Source organism: Malaclemys terrapin, chromosome 6, assembly GCF_027887155.1.
Source record: "Malaclemys terrapin pileata isolate rMalTer1 chromosome 6, rMalTer1.hap1, whole genome shotgun sequence".
In the NCBI taxonomy this organism is placed as follows: Eukaryota; Metazoa; Chordata; order Testudines; family Emydidae; genus Malaclemys; species Malaclemys terrapin.
In genome coordinates, this window is record NC_071510.1 from 45896760 (window position 1) to 45920705 (window position 23946).

Here is a 23946-nt window from a genome sequence, read left to right on the forward strand (position 1 = left end):
ATAACTAAAAATTTGTATTAGGATACCCCCTCCTGTAGAGAAGTTATATACAATCTCACAATAACACATAACATTTTCATTTTTATACAGTGGACCTCAAGGCATTAAACTTAATTCGGCAAGGATTAATTTGATTCAGTGATGTTTATTCAGAGCATTGCATATCTGTCATACAAAGTACTTTCTACATCAGGGGTCGGCAGCCTCTGGCACGCGGCTCGCCAGGGTAAGCACCCTGGCGGGCCGGGCCAGTTTATTTACCTGCTGACGCAGCAGGTTTGGCCAATCGTGACCCCCACTGGCCGCGGTTCGCTGTCCCAGGCCAATAGGGCCGGCGGGAAGCGGCGCAGGCAAGGGATGTGCTGGCTGCAGCTTCCTGCCACCCCTATTGGCCTGGGACGGCGAACCGCGGCCAGTGGGGGCTGTGATCGGCCGAACCTGCCGCGTCAGCAGGTAAATAAACTGGCCCGGCCCGCCAAGGCGCTTACCCTGGCGAGCCGCGTGCCAGAGGTTGCCGACCCCTGCTCTAGATCCCCCTACATGCTAATTATTCAGTTCTGATCTGCAATACTTTTTCTGTTCCTGGGCCTAAACAGTGTACAGTACAGTACATTTTGATAAGTGGCTAGGTCACTTGCTTTTAATATTTGTTAATGATGGAACACTTGATACTATAAACACTCATAGTTCTAAAGGAAATTATTAAATTAACTATATTTACATTATTTGTGTATAATGGGTATTAATCTGCCTCTCTTCAAAAAGGGCACTAAAGCCAAATGTAGCAACTATAGAGGTATTATGCTGTTGGTCCTGGAGAAAGCCTTCACTTCCATGTTTCATAGATTCCAAGGCCAGAAGGGACCATTGTGATCATCCAGTCTGACCTCCTGTATACACATGCCAGAGAACTTCCCCAAAATAATTGCTAGAGCATATCTTTTAGAAAAACATCCAATCTTGATTTAAAAATTGCCAGTGATGGAGGATCCACCATGAATCCTTGGTAAATTGTTCAAATGGTTAATTACCCTCACAGTTAAAATGTACACATCATTTCCAGTCTGAATTTGTCTAGCTTCAACTTCAAGCCATCAACTTTCTCTGCTAGACTGAAGAGTCCACTATCAAATATTTGATCCCAATATAGGTACTTTGTTCCCAGCATAGGTACTTGTAGACTGTAATCAAGTCACCCCATAATATTCTCTTTGTTAAGATAAATAGATTGAGCTCCTTGAGTCTAACTCATAAGGTATGTTTTCTAATCCTTTAATCTTTATCATGGCTTTTCCTTCAACTCCCTCCAATTTATCAACGTTCTTCTTGAATTGTGGACATCAGAAATGAACATAGTATTCCAGTAGCGGTCACACCAGTGCCAAATACAGAGATAAAATAACCTCTCTACTTCTACTTGAGATTCCCATTTATGCATCCTAGGATCACATTTTAAAATAAATATAAAAATAAATAAATAAATTTGCCTTTCTGACCACTGGATTTGCACTGGAAGCTCATGTTCTGCTGATTCTCCACCACCCCCAAATCTTTTTTCGAGTCACTGCTTCCCAGGATAGAATCCCTCATTGTATAGCCTACATACTTTGTTCCTAGCTGCATGCTTTCATGTTTAGATATATTAAAATGCTGCACCCAGCTTACTAGCTGATCCAGATCGCTCTGTATCACTGACCTGTGCTCTTCATTATTTACTACTCCCCTAATTTTTGTGTAATCTGCAAACTTTATCTGTGATGATTTAATGTTTTCTTCCAGGTCATTGACAAAAATGTTAAATACTGCCAAAAAAACTGATTCCTCAGGGACCCCATTAGAAGCACACCTAGTCAATGATGATTTCCTGTTTACAATAACATTTGGACACCTATCAGTTAGGCTTCTTTTAATCCATTTACTGTGTGCCATGTTACTTTTATATGTTCTATTTTTTTTAATCAAAATGTGTGGTATCAAGCCAAACACCTTCCAGAAGTCTGTTTTATTAGCACCATTACCTTTATCAACCAAACTTGTAATATTATAAAATAGATACCATGTTATTTTGAAAGGATCTATTTTGCATAAACCCATGTTCATTGGCATTAATTATGATTCTCCTTTAATTTTTTATTAATCATCTCCAGTATCAGCTGCTCTATTATCTTGTTTGGGATTGATATCAGACTGACAGGCATATACTTACCGAGGCCATCTCCTTTACCCCTTTTAAATATTGACAGAACATTAGCTTTCTTCCAGTCATCTGGAACTTCCCCAATGTTCCAAGACAGTGATCTGAGCTGAGTGGGCTCCATGCTTGCCGTGGTATGTTGTCTGCACAAGTAGCCCAGGTAAAAAGGCGCGAATCGATTGTCTGCCGTTGCTCTGACGGAGGGGGAGGGGCCTGATGACATGTACCCAGAATCCCCCGCGACACTGTTTTGCATCATCAGGCATTGGGATCTCAACCCAGAATTCCAATGGGTGGCGGAGACTGTGGGAACTGTGGGGTAGCTACCCACAGTGCAACGCTCCGGAAGTCGACGCTAGCCTCGGTACTGTGGACGCGGTCCGCCGACTTCATGCACTTAGAGCATTTTATGTGGGGACACACACAACCGACTGTATAAAACCGATATCTATAAAACCGGCTTCTATAAATTCGACCTAATTTCGTAGTGTAGACATACCCTAAGTCTCAATAGCATATCTGCTTGCACCTCCAATCCAAGAATCTTTTCCTCCAGGAGCAGCCACCCACTTGTACTACATGCACAGGCAGTCCCTTCTGGGTTCGGGCAGGAAAGAAAACGATGCACTTCATGGCAAAGGCCAGGATACTGTGTGTGGCTTTAGACCTGATTGTTCCACCCTTGACCAGATCTTTACCTTGAGATAGCTTTTCAAGAAGATGAAGGAATTTAATAAGCTAGAGCAGGGCTTTGTATAGACTTCCATCAGGCTTTTGATTCAGTGCATTGAGCTTGTTTGTGGATTACGATGAGGCAACTTGGTATCCCTGAGCTCAAGCAGAAATAAGCGTCTCACTGCAGCTTAGTGTCGATCTCCAAGAGAGGGGAAGGGTTTAGGACACATCCCTGTCCTTGGTATCTCTCATTGGCCAGCTTACATGGCTCACCACCTAGCACATGTAGTTTTGTGGATTGCATCATAAGGAGTGCCTAACTCAGGCTTTGTGGATTGCAGTGTTGTTCCTGTGATTTTTCTGGGTGCCTAAAATTAGGCATCACAACGTTCAGCATCACAACACCTATGTTCCTTTGTGGAGCTGGGTTGACAGAACTAATGAAAATCAACAACTTGCCAATTAGAAACATCCCTAGGCAGCTGAGAGTGAAGTGATAACTCCGGAAACGAACAAAAGTGCATTGCGGTGAAGGGATGGGATGCGTGTGCCAGCAGATAATGAGTGATTGTTTGCTCCTAGGGTTTCCATTGGTTGTCAAAGTGAGTGAGTGAATGAAACATTCAATTAATGATTTGGAGAGGTTTTCATTTTTTCTATCCTACCCTTGTTTCAGTGAGTTTTGGCTATCTCACATAGCAACATTAGGGCCCTGTCTTGTTGGGCAAAAAGGAGGGTGTGTTTCTCCATCCTGTTATCTTAACATGATTGAAAAGACTCATCAAAACAGAGCCTGGTAGTGATAGATGAATTATTCTCAAACTCCAGATCACCATGAGTTGTTCCTGTTCATTTTGTTTGTCTCCAGACTCCCATTGGAGGGGATTTAATTAGCCATTTACAATCAGTCCTCTGATTCTCGATGTGCCCCATCACCCAATGTGACAGGTCCTGCAGCATTTCCTTTGGAACTCTGTGGGAATCCATGTCACCTGCTGAAGTGCTATGTGTTTGAAGGAAAGGATCCTGGAGAACATCTGGGAAAAATTAATTCCAAATGACTGAACTTGAGGTCATTTAGTTAGAACAGCTTCCTCTCAGGGTGAAATGTAAACACTGTAGGAAGTACTAGTGTGCAGAACTGCTAAGTGTACATTGTTGACCATATTTTCGCCTGGTGTGAATTGGCACAGCTCCACTGAAGTTGACGGAGCTTCACCAGTTTACATCAGTAGAAAATTTGGCCTTAGGACTTTCTGTGAATGCCAACGAGGCAGCACAAACTTCAAAAAAGATTTCAGCATGATGTGAAGGCCACCTTAATGTTTTTCAGTAGCTGAGCTATAAAGAGCAGTAAACTGCATGAAGTGCAGAGACTGCTGTGGGAAGCCTTATTGAAGTACACACACTGTAGATGCACACAGTGCAGTAGCTGTCATTTAACTGGAATGGTTCCTGAGAATATAAAGCAGTGATATTTTTGAGAGATATCATGATAGCTGCTTGGATTTTTCAGTACATGCATTTTTTCTTTCTAACCATTTTGAGAACAAAACCTTTGGTATGTAAGGTATGGAGTGTTGTTTGCAGTTAGGACTCCTAACTCTAAGGCCAATGTTCTGATGCTGGCTTGCAGCATCAACTTGGGCAAATCACTAAACCTTTCTTTGCCTCTTGGGGTCATGTAGCAATTTTTGTTGTCAGAAGGGTGTCATGGTTCAGTGAGGTTTGAGAACCCCTGTGTGAGCTACAAACATCCAGCACACTGCATCTGCGCTGCTGGTTGGCACCTGGCATCTGGTCTGAGGTCCCTCCCAACCCAGCAGGGATTCTAGGCCCGGACAGCTGTGGGGCTGGGGCTGAACCTGAATAGGACAGAATTTGGGGGAGGGATGTGATCATGCCTGTGGGTGGGGCTCTGTGGAGCATCGTAGGTGGGTTGATAAGGTCATCAAGAGGCGCCTGCATGGCTGGCTTGAGCAGGTAGGAAGCAGTCGCTAGCATCAGGTAAACAAGCACAGCAGCTCTGCTCTTGGGGCTTCCGCCGGGCACGTCCCAGTCCTGCCTGCAGTGAGAGGCCCCAGGATGGAAAGCAGGAGGTTTGGGCAAAGACACCGCTGCCCTCTGCCCCCAGCCAGCACCTGCTGCTCGCTCCTCTGTGTGCCCCAGCCTGGCTCACTTCCCCTTCTCTGTGGTCCCTCCCCTGCCCAGTTCACCCCCAGCCTGTCTCCCTTCTCTGTGCACCCTCCAGCCTGGCTTGTTTCTCCCTGCCCCTTCTCGGTGCCCCCCTCCAGTCCCATCCCAGTGCACACTCCCTCGCCCCATCTGGCCCCTGTGCCCCCAGTGCCACTGCTCTGCCCCACCCCTTTCCTGTGCCCCATCCTGCCCAGCTCCTCCGCCCTTTCTCTGTGTCCCCTGTCCAGTCCAGGCTCCCCCTGGCACCTCCGCCTTGCCCCTGTCCTGCGTCCGTCCAGCCTGGCTCCATGCTGGGCTCCCCTGCCCTGTGTCCCCAGTCCTGCTTCTCCTGGCCACCCCCACCTACGACTTGTGCTCCTGCCTGATCCACCCCCTAGTTCAGTGGTCCCCAAACTTTTCACAGTTGTGCTCCCCCTTACTCCTGTCTGTGCTCTACTGGGAGTTAGGGCCGGGAGCGGGGCCATGGCTCCTGGGGGGAGGGAGGGTCACGGACAGGGCTAAGGAACCTGAGGTAGGGGCTGAGTCTGGGGCCAGGAGCAGGGCCAGGAGCAAAGCTGTGGCCAGGGGTGAGACTGGGTTTAAGGCTGGGGCTGCGGCTGGGGGTGGGGCCAGAACAGAGCTGGGGCCGCAGAGGGGCTTGGTGGTGCTCTCTCCCTGCCCCTTGTGGGGGCTGGCCTGGTACCCGCAGTGCCCTCTCAAATGTTCCTCCATGTCCTCTACAGTTTGGGGATCACTCTGTAGTGCAAAAAATGGTCAACTTGCTCCTAATATGGTGGCTTTTATACATGTAATATTTATGAGGCAGAAATGTGATTTTTTTCTTTGTTTTTCTAAATTGTCATGTACAACATTTTGGATCAAATGAAATGTGCAGTTTTAGGCACATGCTACTTTTAGGCACCTAAAGTCAAAGTATTTTTAATTAAGATACTGTACATTCTTCTAAAAGGTGTTACTGGTTTGTGTATTGTGAATGCCATATGCTTTCCAAAGCAAGATCACTTGGGAGGATTACATTTTTTATTAAAATAGCAGTACATTGGAAACGTCTGTGCTGTCGAATCCTATTAATTCTTGCTTTATTACTTTCTATTTTGTACTTGGAAAACACATCCTTTATATTGCTCTGAAAGGATATATGGATACCATCAATTATTATGCTCTGATGAGAGTCTATGGAGAAATAAGAAATATGCTTTGGTTTGGAAGGATTTTGTATAATCTTTGTCTTGCCTTCTATATCGGTTAAGATAGTTTGTTTCAAAAACAGTGACAAGTGTCTCTTCTTTCTTGTACATGTGACTTTAGCTGGTATAATCCAAAATGGGTTTGGTTTTCCTATGGCATTTGCCCACACAAAGAGGAACACATTAGTTCCCCAAAAATGTGATCCATCTGAGGGAAACCATTGCTGGTACAGGATATATCAGTAGCTGCACCAGGAAACAGTAATAAAAGATTGCCAAGCCTGAGGGATTCTTATAATGTACAATACTGACAAATATTTTAGGAGAGATTCACAAAAGCTGTTGAATAATAAAGATTTAAATATTTATACATATCCATGTAGTTAAAATTTACATACATTTTAACTCGGATCCTTTTGTTCTAGTTGTATATAAAAATAATTGTGAATTTCTAGGAAATTGTCTTTCTTATCTAGATTAGTGAATAAAAGACCATATCCTTTTAAAAAGTATAAGTTGTCACTTCTTTCTTTTAACATCTTGCTAAAGAAAATGCCTAGTAAAATAAATCCAGGCAGGTTTTTGGATTTCTGGTTTCTGAAGTGTAAATTTTTATGGGATAAACTTTAAAAAACTTGTATCTTGATTTACGGCAATATTCTCCCTTTCTAGTCCATATTGTAGACCTTTACTGTGAATTCTATGTACAAAATGAGTACAGAACTCCCACTGTATTACTGGAATTTATGTGTAATATGAGTTTGGGAAATTCATCAGAGATCCCTAGTGTGATTTGGGGAGATTTTGCCCTTGGATTGGTTGTTATTATCTAGTAAACATAACAGGTGGTTTCTTCATCTATAGTACAATGACCTATTTCTAAGTTATTCTGTGTGTTCCTTTGGCTTCACTAGTCCTCATTTTAGTGCTTTTTACAATAATTAGAATGGATAAGCCAACCACAAGGTTAGCCACACAAACTCCATTGGCGTCAGTGGGAGTTGTATGTCTAAATCCCCGATAGGCTTTGAAAATCTCAACCATGTAGTTCATGAAACATGTTTATGAATTAACTTAGAATCATAAAAACATCCATACAGACAATATTTTCCTCTAATCATACTAGATAGCAAATAAACATCTAGAGATCTACTTGGATATGAACTGTTATAATTTTCAGTGGGTCAAGGTAGCTACCAAGTAGAAAATGTCATTAAAGGGTGCTTTATTCACTAAAACTCCCACAATATTTTTATTATAGTCACTTTTTGGGGGGAGAGTGGGATATTACTATTTAATATCATAGCTAGGAAATATACATTGAAACTAAAGACTGTATAAAAATTAACAACTTCAAACTAAATCTGAATACTTCAAGCATCTTGCTGATCTAGGTACTTATGTAGCCATTATCACTATGGAATCTGAGTTAATTTCTGTAACTCAAATGTAGTGGCCTAAAAGTAGAAAGTACTTGTATGTATTATACAAAACCAGTGGTTTTCAAACTTTTTTTTCTGGGGACCCAGTTGAAGAAAATTGTTGATGCTCGCCACCCAACAGAGCTAGGGATGAGGGGCTTGGGTTGTGGAAGGGGCTCAGGGCTGGGGCAGAGGCTTGAGGTGCGGGGGTGAGGGCTGCGGGGTGGGGCTGGGAATGAGGGGTTCAGGGTATTGGAGGGGGCTCAGGGCTGAGGCAGAGGTTTGGGGTGTGGGAGGGGATCAGGGCTCTGGGCTGGGGGTGCAGGCTCTGGGGTGGAGCATGGGATGAGGGGTTTGGGGTTCAGGAAGGGGTTCTGGCTTTGGGGGGAGTGGGTTCAGGGCTGGGGCAGGGGATTGGGGTGCAGGGTTGGGGGGCGGATTTATCTCCGGTGGCTCCCAGTCAGCGGCACAGCCGGGTTGCAGAGGGAGGTTTCCTGCCTGTACTGGCACCGTAAACTGCGCTGTGCACCGGAAGCGGCCAGCAGCAGGTCCGGCTCCTAGGTGGAGGCGTGCAAGTGGCTTCACGCGACTCTCGCCCGCAGGCACTTCATGCCCCCCCCCCAGTTCTGATTGGCTGGATCCCAGCCAATGAGAGTGTGGAGCCGGTGCAGCGCATAGAGTACTGTGGACCCCCTGCGTAGAAGCCAGACCTGCTGCTGGCCACTTCCTGGGTGAAGCACAGTGTCGGAAAAGGTAAGCACCAGCCTGCCTTAGCTGGGCAGCACCACCAATGGGACTTTTAACATTCTGGTTGGCGGTGCTGACCAGAGCAAGGTGACCCAGTGCCTTACATGCCGTGAACCAGTAGTGGGTCGCAACCCACGGTTTGAAAACACTGTTATACACTGTAATGGATCAAATCTTAATTGCTTTAGTAAGTCTATGCATTTGAAATGTGGCATTAATTGCAAGAGTAATGACCAAAATTTGGTTTAAAGACTAAGATTCTGTGATCTTGGCAAAACATTTGGGTAGATTCCTTCCCCACCTCCCAAACAAGGTAGCCTTGTCTGTAATTATGTACACACGTGATTTTTTTTCAAATTTTTTAGAAACAAAAATATCAAAGGACATAAGGGGGAAGGAAGTGTTTCTTGTGTTTGCCTTCCCTGACATTCCCCCCCAACCATAGCACTTGAAGCAGTAGTACACTCTTGCCTCTGTTGCTCCTGCACTGTATGAAGATAATCCCAACATGCACCCCTGTAACTTCATGTATATATCTTTTCACTAGAGCCATAAAAGAGAGCAGCTAATGATTTTTTTGCCCCTTTCATGAGGCTTTGAGCCGATGGTGTGGGCCAGCTGGTCTAGCAACAAAAGTCTTTCAGTAGCATTTTTTTTCTCCCCAAAGGTTTTATTGTTGAAATCAAGAGTGAACCTCTTGTAACAAAGGAAACAAAAAGGTTTTATTAGCTCAGGCTACAACCCAGGCCTTTGTATGGCAGAGGAATTCTGCTTCCTCAGAAACCTCTTGTCTAACAGGGAGCTATTTTTTAGTGGGGGAGGGTGGGAGAGAGTGGTTATAGCAACTGCTATTATGAAGGCTACATGTGTAGGCTTCTTAACCCCATGCTTTCAGTTGCTTAATATGTTCTAAAACTATGTTTGGGGCTGTGATTTTACAGGCTTAGTTTATTTTCCCCAAGTGAATTACTCTTTATAAATTTCAGAGTGGTAGCCGTGTTAGTCTGTATCAGCAAAAACAAGGAGTCCTTGTGGCACCTTAGAGACTAACCAATTTATTTGGACATAAGCTTTCGTGGGCTAAAACCCACTTCATCGGATGCATGGAGTGAAAAATACAGTAAGCAGTATAAATATTACAGCACATGAAAAGATGGGAGTTGTCTTACCAAGTGGGGAGTCAGTGCTAACAAGGCCAATTCAATTAAGGTGGAAGTGGCCTATTCTCAACAGTTGACAAGAGGGGGTGAATATCAAGAGAGGGAAAAGTACAAAAAGTAAAAAACTTCAAAAACAGACTTCAACGAGAAACTGCAGAACTGGAATTAATTTGCAAACTGGATACCATCAAATTAGGCCTGAATAAAGACTGGGAGTGAATGGGTCGCTACAAAAAGTAATTTTCCCTCTGCTGATACTCGCACCTTCTTGTCAACTGTTGGAAATGGGCAATGTCCACCTTGATTGCATTGGCCTTGTTAGCACTACAAAAGTACTTTGTACAGCGCTTGCTGCGTTGGTGCCTGGAGCCGCCGCTGCTCTAAGGTGCCACAAGGACTCATTGTTTTTTCTTTATAAATTGGACCAATAAATGGAAAAGTCAGTTATCTTTAAAGAGGGCAGATGGGATGGAATTGACTTCTCCCCTATATATAATATAGTATGTATGTATCCCCCCTCCAAATCAAAACAAACTGAAAAAAAAAAAAACCCTGTAAACCAACAACAAAGCCCCCAAAGTTCATGCAGTCTTGTGGAAAGGGATCTGGGGGTTATTGGATCATAGGCTAAATATGAGTCAACAGTGTAACACTGTTGCAAAAAAAAAAAAAAAAAAAAAAAAAGCAAACATCATTCTGGGGTGTATTAGCAGGAATGTTGTAAGCCAGACACAAGAAGTAATTCTTCCACTCTACTCCACACTGATAAGACTGCAACTGGAGTACTGTGTCCCGTTCTGGGTGCCACATTTCAGGAAAGATGTGGACAACTTGGAGAGAGTCCAGAGGAGAGCAACAAAAATGATTAAAGGTCTAGAAAACATGACCTTTGAGGAAAGATTGAAAAAATTGGGTTTGTTTAGTCTGGAGAGGAGAAGAGAAGACTGAGAGAGGGATATATCAGTTTTCAAGTACATAAAAGGTTGTTACAAGGCAGAGGGAGAAAAATTGTTCTCATTAACCTCTGAGGACAGGACAAGAAGCAATGGGCTTAAATTGCAGCAAGAGTGGTTTAGGTTGGACATTAGGAAAAACTTCTTAACTGGCAGCGTAGTTAAGCACTCACCCCCAGTCATGGCTCTTCTCCTGGCCCCAGCTCCGACTCCAGCTCCACCCCCGGCCATGGCTCTGCTCCTGGCCCCACCCCCAGCCTTGGCCCCCGGCCGCCACTTCGCTCCTGGCCCTAGACGTACCCCCAGCCTTGGCCCCTTTACCTCTGTCTGTGCCTCCCCCTGGGAGCCACAGTTCCCGGCCCTGGCTCCAGTGAGGGGAGGAGGGCAACCGTGGGGATCACTGCATTAAAGGAACACAACATTCTAAAACTACTGCTGTTATGGGGCTTTATATTCCAGGACTCTAGTGTTAGTCCAAGAGGAGCAGCTAATGAAGGCTGAGGTATATCTCTACAAGCACTTACATAGGTTTGTTGTTTTCCTGTTGTCCTGCCAAGACGACTACTAAAAAAAATTATCCCTATCAAAAGAATATCTAGTGAAAATAGGGAACTATTTGAAACAACAAATACATACTGCATACATAGACCACCCATATACAATTTAAATACTTACAACACCTTCTTCATTTTATGTTTAAATGTTGTTAAAATGCACTGTGGCACAAAGAGCGACCATTGCTTAGGGGTTAGAGAATTATTGGTTCTGCTGTTGACTTTCTGTATGATCTTCAGCAAGTTGCTTCATCTCTCTGTGCCTCACTTTTTCAGTGGTCTAATACTTTTCAGCAATGGTTCTCAGACATGGTACTAAGAATACTTCCAAGTGGTCCACAGGCTGCTTCTGTGAGAACTTCAGGGTGTGATGTTTCTGGGAGCTGTATCTGAGCACTAGATTTCATGGATTTCTAAAAGGCTTTTGACCAACAAAACTTAAATGCAAACGTAAAACAATCACCACATTTTTGCACCCATAAAAGACTGCTTTAAAATTGCAGAATGACAGAGCCATGTAGTTGAAAGCAATAAGGGGAAATTTGGCAATGATAAATGTAAAGTTCCTACATCCGGGGAAAGGAAATGACCAACCAGGGTACAAAATGAGTGGGAAGGGGTATAACAAAGCAGTGATAGCCATCACACCAAAGCCAGTTTAATTTTCATTTTGTCTCCTTAATACTGTCCATTTTCACGAAGTGAATGCTATAGTGGTCAGAGGGAAAGGTATTGAATTGGACTTTAGTGAGGAAGTGGTGGACCACAAGAGCTTGTCTTTCTTAAGAGTTGTCTACAATAAGAAAATATTTCAGATCTATTGCTTTAGTTTAGAGTACCTACCTCATAGCCATCTGTTTGGCTTAATTAGAAATTCTAGGGCTTCTATTTTTACACATTTTCAGTGTTTACTTTTGGCTATATTTGAATTGTACTTGTGCAGATATAAGCAAAAAAAAAAGTTGTTTAGAAATTAGATAAACCAAAAGATGAAAAACTTGCTCATTTTTTTTACAAAAAAATTTCACACGCTGCGTACACAAACAAAACCACTTACAACTTGCTTTGTGCATGTCCAAAAAGTGAACCACAGAGAACGTGAAATGAAAGTGATATAGACTAATTTATAGCAAATAGTGAGAATTGGATCTGGGTTCTGTTGAAAGTCTGGTTTGTTTGTTTTTTTGTATTGTTGTAGCATCTAGGAGCTTACAATCTAAGTAGAGTTTTTAAATAAACGTTACCACTTTCTGGTTGTTTGTTTGTTTTCCCTCTTCCCAGTGTTTGCCTGTTAAATTCAAATTTTGGAAAATTACGTTGTGTTGATCATGGGTTTTCTGTTTAGCTAGAAACCAGGCATGAAATTCTGGCCCACTTGAAATTAATGCCAAAACTCCCACTGAATTCATAGGGCCAGAATTTCACTTCAGATTTCTAATTGATGACTGGCAAGTGCTTGGAGCTGCTCTTATGAAGATTGGTATAAAAACATAATGCATTATAAATGTTGTCCTCTGTTATACAATGCATCAGTGCCTTCTCTGTAATTAATACACAGGATTATCTAAATTCTCAGGCTTTTGCTCTTATTACCAGCCCATAGAATATCTTTATACAGCATGCTATAATCTCATCTTCACATATGTATTCTCTATATATACATATTGTTTACGCAAGTGTAGTTTATTTTATGTCACTGTGTAAAATTTGGGCTGTTACAGGAAATAACAAAGCTGAAGCAAAACATTTGTTCCATTTTCTCCTTGACTGTTTATGATGAACCAAACCATAAGTGACAATGTTTTGCTTTTTATACCACTCAGATTTGTTGTAACCACAGGTATTATGTAGCTCTCTTGTATTGATCCTGCTCACAAACATTTTATATAGTTTCCACACCAATTCTAACTTTACTACATAATTCTCTATGGGTGTCCAATGGACAAAACTTCATTGAAATCATTGTAGCTATGCCTGTTTACATAAGCGGAAAATTTGGCCCTGTACCTGAAATATTATTTATACATATCTAAGACCTATGAACTAGGTATTATAGAGCAAAATCATCTGTGTTCAGACAGTCTCTCAGGATACCAGGAACTGTACAATGCATATAGGTACAATAAGACAATACATTTCTTTCCTGAGTCTTTCCATTCTTGTATCTGGAAATTCTAGAGGCACTGTAGGAAAGTCTAGCCTCTGCCTGTTAGTGATCCAGGTCCCCCTTAACACTTGAAAAAGTATTCAGTGCAACTAGGATCTTCTAGAAACGGAGGTCATCAGAACCTTGTAGGTGAGGAGGAAAATCTACCATGAATGAGTGCCATATTGTGGCCAATACCTGAGAAACCATTCCCCCACGTGGCTAACATTTCCAAATACTGACTGGTCTCAAACTTCCCATTGCTGAGCAATTTAACTGAGAAGCTTGCTGAAGCTTGACTCTAACTCCACCTATATACAGTTAATGTTCTGGACTCCTCCCATTTAAGCTCCAGGCCAGTACATTGGTGCTGTTGGTATTGGATGATCGTCTCATGACTGGACAAGAGACAGATACTCCTACTTATATTGCTGGACCTCTCTGCTGTATTTGATATTATCAAACATGGAATTCTGTTATCAGTTTTCAGAGTTGTCCAGTGGTTAGCAGAACTGTGCTGATGTGGCTTCATTCATTCTTCTCAGACTTCACCTAGAGAGTCATGATGGACACCTTCTCCTCCACCTCCAGAGGTGTTACATGTGGAATCCTACTAGGATAAATTCCTTTCCCCATCTTTCTTGTGTGCATGCACACTCTCCCGCTTTTTCTTTCTCTCTTTCGCTCTCTCTTTGAAGCACCCAAGGCATGTTGAGACAATATGGACTGAAATGCCAGCAATATGCTGATGGCATACAGCTCTGTATCACTTTCATATCAGATGCAGAGAGCATCACCCCACACCTGTCTGATGGCTGATAGCAGCAGGTGGTTGAATAGAAGCTGAATATCTGAGTGGGTGTGGTGGTGATGGTGGGGAAAGGGAAGCACTTTAAAGAAGTCACCCTGTCTTAACAATGAGGGTGTCTGCCCTCAGATTATCAAGGAAGTCCATAGCCTTGCTTCTGGGTAACTTAATCACATAAGTAAAAAATGCCCTTTTTCATGTATGGCTGGAATGAGGACACCACCACCTCCTGTCAGAGCAGAACATAACCTCAGTGATCCACAGATATGTGACCTTGAGAGTTGATTGTTGTAATTCTCTGAACATCAGGGTATGGCCAAAAACCCGCAAAAAAGCTACAGTTCAGAATGTAGTAGCCTGTCTCTGTGTAAAACAAGCTAGCATGAGCCCCAGTGCTCTATCTTCACCATCTCCCAGTTAAATACTGGGTCAAGTTTAACATTTCAGTTCTGCTCATCAGAATCCCAGGGTTGTCTCAAGTTACTTGAGGGACCACCTCACTCTGTGGGATCATGACATCCACTGGCATCCACATTCCCCTGGAAAAATGTAATTGTCCTTGAGAGAGAGTCATGCACCTAAAACAGTGCTTTATCCATGATTGCTCCACGTAGCTGGAACTAACCCATGGAAGATATCAGGATGACTCTGAATCTCCTCATCTTCAGAACAAAATGTAGAACCTATTTCTTTGACCAGACTTCCCACAATAGCATCATATTTAAAAAACCCAGAGACCCATACATACCAAATAAACTAAAGCCAGTCCTTGAGAGGAAGATGGAGACTGTGGTGGTGGGGATGGGGAAGGGGAAGAGAGAGAGTTTTAATGTGCACACTTTATAATTTTTGGAAGATGCTCAAACCCTTGCTCAAGTCATGGGGAGGGGCATGACAAAAGCAATACACATTCACCTTATTTACTTAGTCTTATAAGAGGAACTATATTAAAATTTGATATAAGATCATATATAGAACTATAAGATTTTTGAAACGTATAATCATATATGTCAACCTGAATGAACAGAAACCTCTTAACCTGAATCCCTACATTTTTCTTTGCTTCATTGAAACATGTGACTGCCTTGAATCTGAAATTTTATGTCCTAAAATAATAATTTTTGTAAAAATGATTTAAATCGATTTAATTTTCATTCAAATGAACTTTACTCATACTTTAATTGAGCTTTACTGGTACAGTGCTTTGATTCCTCCTAACCTTGCTGTATGTAACAACTAATTACATAGTTATAAATCCTCTAATTAAATGTTACCTTTTGTTTGTGTGCACTGAACTACAATGTTCGTTTTATTATTGTAGGATTTCTATGGTGCTTATCACCATAGTATCTGAGAATTTCACAGGTATTAATATGTTAATCATAATGTCCCTGTGAGCTAGGTATTATCATTCTCACATTATAGGTGGAGAATTGAGGCACAGAGATTAAGATACTTGCAAAAAGTCATCCAGAAAGTTTGTGGTAGAGTCAGGAACAAAACCCAGATTATATGAGTCGCAGTGTAGTCCATTAATCATAAAATCAGTATTGGCACAATAGCATATAGAACTTTTTGTCTTTCATGCTTGTATTTGCAGTCAGGTTTCAAGCCAAGGCACTGTACAAAGGAAGTGGTCACAGCTCTGGTAGCTCTCCTACAGTTCGTAAACAAGGACCATCCTCCATACTCATCCCGCTGGATGTGTCTGTGGCATTTGTTACCAATACTAACTAAATACTCTTGTTCTATCTCTAATATTCTGTTTATTTTTAAATAGAAGATACTTGGTATTATGGTAATGGTAATGTATCTAGTTAAGCAGATCAAACTAGGGTGGGGTAAAATGTTGAAGGCAAATGGGCAAAGTACCGAGCCAGATTTGCATTGGAATCGACTCGTGTAGGTCCCTATACTTGTGCAAAGGTGCATTTATTTCATTGTAACTCTGCATGGGCTCCGGAGTCTGTGCTAGTGGATTCCATGCAAGTTTGAGTTCTAAAAGAGCTAAATGTACAGATAGCTTGCCTAAGTGGGTAACTAAGATGGTGTGGAGCATGATAACTGTTTGCAAATATTTGAAGCATGTGATAATCGAAGAGGGTACAAGAGACTGTAACTAGCAGTAATGGAATTAAATGAGAGAAAAATAGGGAAAACTTCTCCCATGTGGAAATACTTGCAGGAGGGAGTTTGGGAAAGGAAATTCAGTGAGGAATTTTGAGTGTCCTCCTTAAATGTTCTCTGAGCATGGGGTTAGATGTAGTTACACCCAGTGTGAAATGAGCTGCCGTTCCATCCGCCTAGCTCTTTGTAATTACTTGGATCCTCTAAAGGAAAAGCCCTTGTGTGTTAACTTTGGGTTCTGTGGCATGGTAAAAGGTCTATGTTAAAGGGGATCATGAGACATACAGTCAGGGCTTCCACTTGCTCTAGCTGTCCCCCAAACACACCTTGGCCATGGGAGAAGGCCCAATGATATGATACCTTGTTTTCTGGGTAATCTTCCTGGTGGTAGTGTGAGGGCAATGTAGTCCCTTCTTGGCCTTCCCCTTCCCCTTCCCCTTCCCCCAGGATACCAATCTAATAGAGAGAGTACTCCATGGGCTCCCACAAAAGAGGGAAGGAGTAATAGAGGAATCTGATCCTGACCGCTATTTTGCACAGACAGTGGGAGATCCACATACAAATCTCTCTGAGATGTTCTGGACTAGTGAGGTATATAAGGCTGTAAAACAATATCCCAAGGGATGCCTCAACACTTCAGATATTTAAAATAAAGTAGACAGATGTTATAGAGAGCATTCCTACATTGGCACAGAATGGGCTAGCTGTCCTAATGATTCCCCACCTTCTCTAATTTCTAATCCCCAAAATATTTTATGTTTTAGTTCAATTTTTTAAAAGACTGAGTAATAGAGATGTAAAGTAGTAATCTTTTATATGAAAACAAAGCCGACCACCAAATAGATTTTGACAAATAAGACTAGAATGAACACAAAAATGCAAAGCTCATTCTGAGCAATCCTATGCTAGAGAAGCTGCACTAAGAATTTGAGCTGAGATTTTCAATTTCTTGTATCTAAGGTTTATTACTATATATTCAATAAATGAACAGAAATAGAACATGCTAGAAAATATTCAGTTACAACAAAGAAAACATCAGTGAGCTAAATGATTTTGTACAATTTGAATGATGTCTCAATCACTATATTGTAAAAACAAAATATGTATTGGTTCAAAACTTTCATGAAGAACCTCTGTCTTTTATTGCTACAGATGTTGATGCATTTTATGTTTTTCTTCCTTGTATTGGTATTTGCATATTTTCCAGTGAGACGACCTTTTGTTTGCCATAAGAAGGCTATTATCCAGAATGTTAATGGATTTCCAGCTATTAAGATGTAATGATATACCTTGAGTATCTAACTATACATTTGAAAAATCTCCATGAGCAATCTCAAAGGAATACTTAGAATGCACTCCTGGTAAATTGGCTCATTTTCTTGTAATTTACTAGAAGTGCTGATACGAAAGCAGTTGTAATATAAAAAGTACATTAATCCCTGGAGTTACATTGTATATATTAAATTATTACTCTCAAAGTATAAAACATACGAGGCCATTTAGCCTTCTTTCATACTTGTTACTTAGAATCACAGTAGAAAAATAATCACCGTAATTTGAGGCAAGAAATTAGAAATGATATGTTTAGCATCTTTAAAAACAAGATATGCTGTAATAAAGTAAGTTTGATCTTGCATAAAAACTTATATTTTTCAAAGGGTTGCCAGTGAAAAGAAAGTGGCATTAAGGAAGCTGTATCATTAAAGCTCATTTCCTTTAGTTAACAAACTAATATTTTGAGAAATCTGTTCACTTGGACATCTTCTATGATTGTCATATAGATTAGAGTGCCTGCTGTTCTAGCTGCCAGATCTTGAAATCTTTTCTTGAGCAATATGCTCACTATCTCAGTATAAACAAAGGAATTCAATATTTGACCATAGAAATTCTAATAATTACAGCACAGTTATTTTTATTAACGTCTAGATACATCCATTTCAGAACACTTGTTTAAAATGTTCTTTGATTGTTTTCCCTTCTACAGAGTAAGAGAGAAGTGGTGGAACTGCAACTCACTATACTAACTTATATGAACCAACAGTTATTTATGCCACTGGGAGGCTGAAAGTCCTGGAAACATGTTGTGTAAGAAATGACAGAGAATTTGCAAAGCTGTTGCCTAGCAAATTGGAAGATGGAGATGGAGCTAGATCCCGCTAAGGATGACCTACCCCTAATGGCCAACACACGCCACATGCTTGTAAAGCATTATGTTTTGGACTTAGATGTGGATTTTAAAAGCCAAGTTATTGAAGGCACCGTAGTTCTCTTTTTTGAGCCTGGGAGCAGATGCAAAAAAGGAGGCAGTGCTGGGGAAGGAGCGTGCCTTTCACAGTCAGATGAAACATGCAAAATTAGGGCATCTGAACCTTGTCACAGTCCTGTGACAAATGTAAGTGCCCGCTCATCTAAAACAGGATATAATGATTTTGCAGTCTGTGCTAAAGGTGAAAAAGATACTTCTGATAAAAATGGTAACCATAGCAACGGGGAACAGGCTTCTGGGATTTCTAGTTCAAAGAACTGCTGTGACATAGAGAATCATGGGAGTGAAGATTTTTTGCTGGTATTGGACTGCTGTGATTTATCTGTGTTAAAGGTCGAGGAGGTAGATGTTGCTGCTGTGCCAGGTATTGAAAAATTTACAAGGTCTGCCAAGCTAACTGATGCTGAAGAGCTGAGAAATCTTAGGAATCAGATTGTACATGAACTTGTGACTTTACCTGCGGATCGTTGGAGGGAACAGCTATACTATTACACCCGCTGCAGCCAGGCGCCTGGTTGTGGAGAGCTTCTGTTTTCCACTGGCACTTGGAGCTTGATGATAAGGAAAGCAGAGGTTCAAGCACCAAGAGACTTTCCTCGTGCAATAAGGATATGGTACAAAACAAAGCCAGAGGGAAGATCAGTTACATGGACCACAGACCAGAGTAGCAGGTATGTAACTATTGGCTCTACAGCTGTACACATGTTCATTTTATACGCAGGGAGAGAAGAATTCAGAGTGATGCATTAAATTGGAGTAACTATGCAAAGAAGATAAACATTCATTTTCACTGCTTTCTTTTCATCCTTAGTCTGAATTCTACTGGATTACAGTAAAGCAGGTAAACTGAAGGGCAGACAAAACCCTAACAAGATTACATTCCTTAATCCTATATCAAATGATTGCCTTTGCTTAATTTGCATATTCAGGACTGGAAGTAATGGATTGTGTTGCATGTCGGGTAAGGTGTATGTGTCGGGAGGGGAGGGGTAGAGGGTGGGATGAGGTAGTTGTGGGGGAAGAGAATGTATAAATGAAAGATACTTTTGCTTTAGTATTCTGCGTTATTTTTCCTTCCTAGCATAAGAAACTGATCATATAATATAACAATTGGTATTTGTAATACTGAATAGAATATCTCACAAACTAGCCTTTTGTCATTTATTAATTCTGTACTGAGTTTATAGTTAGAATCTCGTCCTGTTTAGTCTCTCTTAACCAACTTTTAAAATCTCCTTTGTGCATAAAATAAAATACATTGGTGATGGCAGTTAAATTGTGAGTTGCAATTTGAATGGAGATTTGGTTATTATATAGCATTATAAATGTATATGATGCTGTACAGAGCACTTAAAGTTAGGTTACAATCACATGAACTGTAACTTCATTGGATCATGATATTTAAATTGGATTTCAATAGCTTATTGGATTCTTCAGTGGAGATAGTTGAGAAATAACAACAAATCTACTGTGCCATCACGTTTGACGGTGGTAAGGAACCAGGTTCCAGTAAACTCTTGTCACTCTTCCACAAAACAGAAACTGAGCTGTCATTCAGTCTCAGCCACACTAGTGGAAATTGAGTCACTTCACTGAAGTCAGAATTTGGCCCTCTAATTGTGCATCAATCACTTGGACAATTTTAATATTGAACCTCAATTCAAGCTTTAAGCAAAGAGTGCTCATGTTCATTATTAATCAGTAGATATTTCTGGTCCTGAAGGAATATTCATTTGATGTGGGATCTTTATTCAGTGAGGGCATGCATTTTTTACCATTGTATTGAGTGAAGCACAGGGAGGTTGAGTTGCCTGTAATCATACAAGTGTGTCAGTGGCTCTCTGTCCTTCATTTTAGTTTTTATAACTTTCTGGACACCAGCTGGCATCAGACTTTTTTACAAGATGTTTTTTGGTTGTTATTCCAGGTTAATGTTTTGAACAATTGGGAAATTTTTATAGATTAAATCACTAAGTGCTCTTAGTTTTTAATCTTTTTCCCCCATTTGATTCCTAGGGATAGTACTGCTGTTTTTGCTGCTTATATTAGAAGCAGTCCATGGGAGTTGCATAGAAGTGTGCAGGCTTTTATGCTTCTGTAGAGTGGAAAAGAAAAGACTATGTGGTGATCATTATATCAGAAAGTTTGATGGAAACAGTCTATTGTAGCTTTGTTTTCTGTCTCTTGTAGGTTGATTTTTTTAATTGCTATATTCCAGAAACTGTTTCCTATCACATGTTTTCAGATCACAGACAGTTAATAGAATCCTTATTTTCAGATGTTGTGAAATGAGATTTACAAATTATACATCTATAAATATAGGGATTAACTCCTTTCCACACCACACAGAAATTTTGTCATTATTTATTTTTTTCTTTCTGTTTTCATTTCAAAAATAAAATCAATTAATAGTATGTAGGGTGGCAGGGAGTGATGTTATAGTGTTTTATTACTTCTACAATGCCACATATGTGCATGATGCTGTATAGGCAGACAAAATGTCAATCCTTTCTCCAAGTAGTTTACAATCTTGGGTTCCAATCTTCCAAAAAATTGCTCAAATGAATATGAAAGAACAGACATTCTGTAGTCATTTCAAATGCAATATCTTCTAGTTTGTTTGTACAATGCTTTGAAGATGTAGTAGTCAATAAATATATCACAATTTTATTTTATTTTTGTAGATTCTTCTGTTTCTGTCATGATTCATAAAAATCTATTTAAGCAGTGTGATTAGGATTAGTGGGCTGGATTCAGATGAGTATTTGCGTAAGGAAATTAAATACGGCCATAATAGGTTGCATTCCTTTTTTCCAAAGCAAGGCCTGAACGCATGGAATTTCAGTGATTCACTGTTTAACCCTTTGATACTAGAAAATGCATTAATGCTCACAGTAGGGACTTCCATCCAGCCCCAGGACATTGGGTTTATATGTTAAAAACAGATGCCTTTTCGAGGCTTACTATAAGAGCAATAAATTATGAGGCAAAAAAGAGAAGCAGGCTTGCCTTTTTTTGTTCTTGCCTTTTCCTAGAAGCCTGCAACAGTATCCTTATTAAGATAAAAGTATATATAAAACAAAAAATCTCTTGAAGTGTGGGAAAGGTGACCAGGGTCCCAATTCAGTGAGGTCTCCCAAACGTTGAGGATGTGAGTAGCCCCCTGAAGTCAGTGAGACTACTCACGCACTTAACGTTATGCTCAAGTATTTTGTAGATTTAGGACCTATCAAAATGTCATTTTAGGATTCCAGGCTTATTGTTTAAGTAAATTATTCTATATTAAATATACTCAGTTTATGATTTTCACAGCTGCCAGCTTTGCAATTTGGAGTGTGAAAGTCCACACAGGTTCCTTCTGCCTTTACTCATCATCCACTCTAATAAAGAAATTGCAGTTGGAATTTATTTTACAAGTTGGTTGACATATACCTACAACAGAATTCACCTTACTTTCTCAGAGCTGTTCTAGCAATAAAAGAACCTTCCTTTTCATAATAAAGGAGCAAACAGGACTCTGAATACATACAAGTAACATATTTGCTGAGTCAAATGATAGCATTTTAGTCAGTTCTCTGTCTATAATGACCTTTTAAAATAAAACAAGGATATTCAGCATAATCTCTAGAACAGGGGTTCTCAGACTGTGGGTCAGGACCCCAAAGTGGGTTGCAATCCCAGGATTGGCTTAGACTTGCTGGGGCCTGGGGCTAAAGCCAAAGAGTAGAACTGCTTCTTTGCAATGGAAGGCTTTAAAGACACAAACATTATGCGATGCAGGTAGATTGTTAAATTGGTTGTTGCAGTTGTTCAGATTCATAACGGAAAAGAACTGCTGGCTGGTATTTCCAAAGAGGATGTTTCCAAATATCAGCCCTCTTATGTAACTGTGATATCTGTTGTTTGTCAAGCATACTGGCACATAAAGAAATTCAGTAAGCTTCTCTCAAGAAATATGCATTGGAACATTGTGAGTCCATCAATTCTAGATACATCTTGTCCATCTCGTCTTTTGGGTTCAGCTTGTGATGTGTTTGCAAACATATTTCTGTCCCTTTGAAAGTGTCTGAATTTTTCATCAAATTAACTTTAAAGTCTGTCTGGATTTTTCAGCATAGGGATAACTAAAACACTTGGGTTTCTTGAACATTTATTAGGAAATATGAAAACAGAAAAGACATTCTGTTTCTTTTCATGACTACAGCCAAGACCTCTGGTCTTGTGGAAGCTGCAGACAAAGGCCCATGACTATCTTCTGCTCTGCTGGCATTTGCAGCCAAAGGTGTCTGCTCCACTCCTAATTTTAATATTGTAGATACTTGTAAGTAACATATTTCAGCATTTATTATTATTATTATTAAATAGTCAAGAAGTAGTTTCTGACTGATTAGACATGTGACATTATCATCAGGGTTCCAAGGTAAAACATTACATACCTTCTAACATTTAAAGTTGTTAAAGTGGGGGGGGGGGAAAGGAGGCACCAGAGTTGTGGTTTCAAAGCGAGCCTTCCCTGCATTTACCCCACAGAGGCAGCGTTGTGGCTCCTGTCCCATGGGGCTGACTGGGCTTGGCCCCTGGTGCGCTGGTCATAATGCCACTCAGGTTTGGCCCAGTCCCCCTGGTGTGCGGGAGACGTGGGTTGCCAAGCCAGATTTGAGTGGAGCTGCAACTGTGTGTGCCAGGGGCCAGGTTTCAAGGCCTGGGTTGGGGAGCTGAGCCCAGTCAGGCCTGCAGGACAAGAGTGGCTTCAACTGGGTCAGGGTATTTTGTAGGTCAAAGCGAGTCGGTCCCACAGAACCCAGGACTGTTGAGAGGTCTTTATATGGAGGCAGTGCGCACTCAGAACTATAACCATGTTTTGGGGCAGTCTGTCTATAGCAGAGGTTCCCAAACTTATTTGGCCTACCGCCCCCTTTTCAGAAAAAAAATTACTCAGCGCCCCCCTTTTCAGAAAAAAAATTACTCAGCGCCCCCCTGGAAATCTACCTTCTTTCAGCGAACAAACAGAAAGATGCAGTGACAAATTTGAGTTCTTTTATGTATCTATATTTCTACCTACGTCCTACAATATAGTAAAGAAAGATGTGTTATTAGAATATCGCTCACGACATCAGATATACAGTGGTTTTTGCGTAAGACGGCAAAAGACAACCAAACTAAAATACTAATGAAACTAATAAACTGGGTTTTGTTCTTTGCTCAGCATTAGATATATGTATTTGATATTAAATTGTCAAATATCAAACTAAATTTATCAAGAAATAATTAATTTTAAAAATAATCAAAATGCAATTAAAAATCAGTTCATAGTTTTAATTTAGTTTGCCCTTATTTAAATAATTGTTCCTTATTAACACACGCCTTATTTACTAATTAACACAGATGATTCGATAGATATAAATAAATGTTAATAGTTAACAGTTTTTTTACGATTTCATTCCCCTGTTTTCATTAATATTGTAATAAAAAATGACAAATATATCGACTGTACACTTCAAATAGTACTGTA

General features: G+C 40.8%; 1 protein-coding gene across 3 annotated transcripts in view; it reads left to right on the top strand.

Annotated features, from left to right (window-relative positions):
* The window catches only part of AOPEP (aminopeptidase O (putative)), a 408370-nt gene that overhangs the window by 43574 nt on the left and 340850 nt on the right, over positions 1–23946 (top strand). For all 3 annotated transcript variants that reach the window (XM_054031546.1, XM_054031548.1, XM_054031547.1), the window contains exon 5: positions 18153–19105. In XM_054031546.1, the coding sequence (XP_053887521.1) occupies positions 18261–19105 (845 nt within the window). In that variant the 5' untranslated portion in view covers positions 18153–18260. The remainder of the gene's footprint in view (positions 1–18152; positions 19106–23946) is intronic.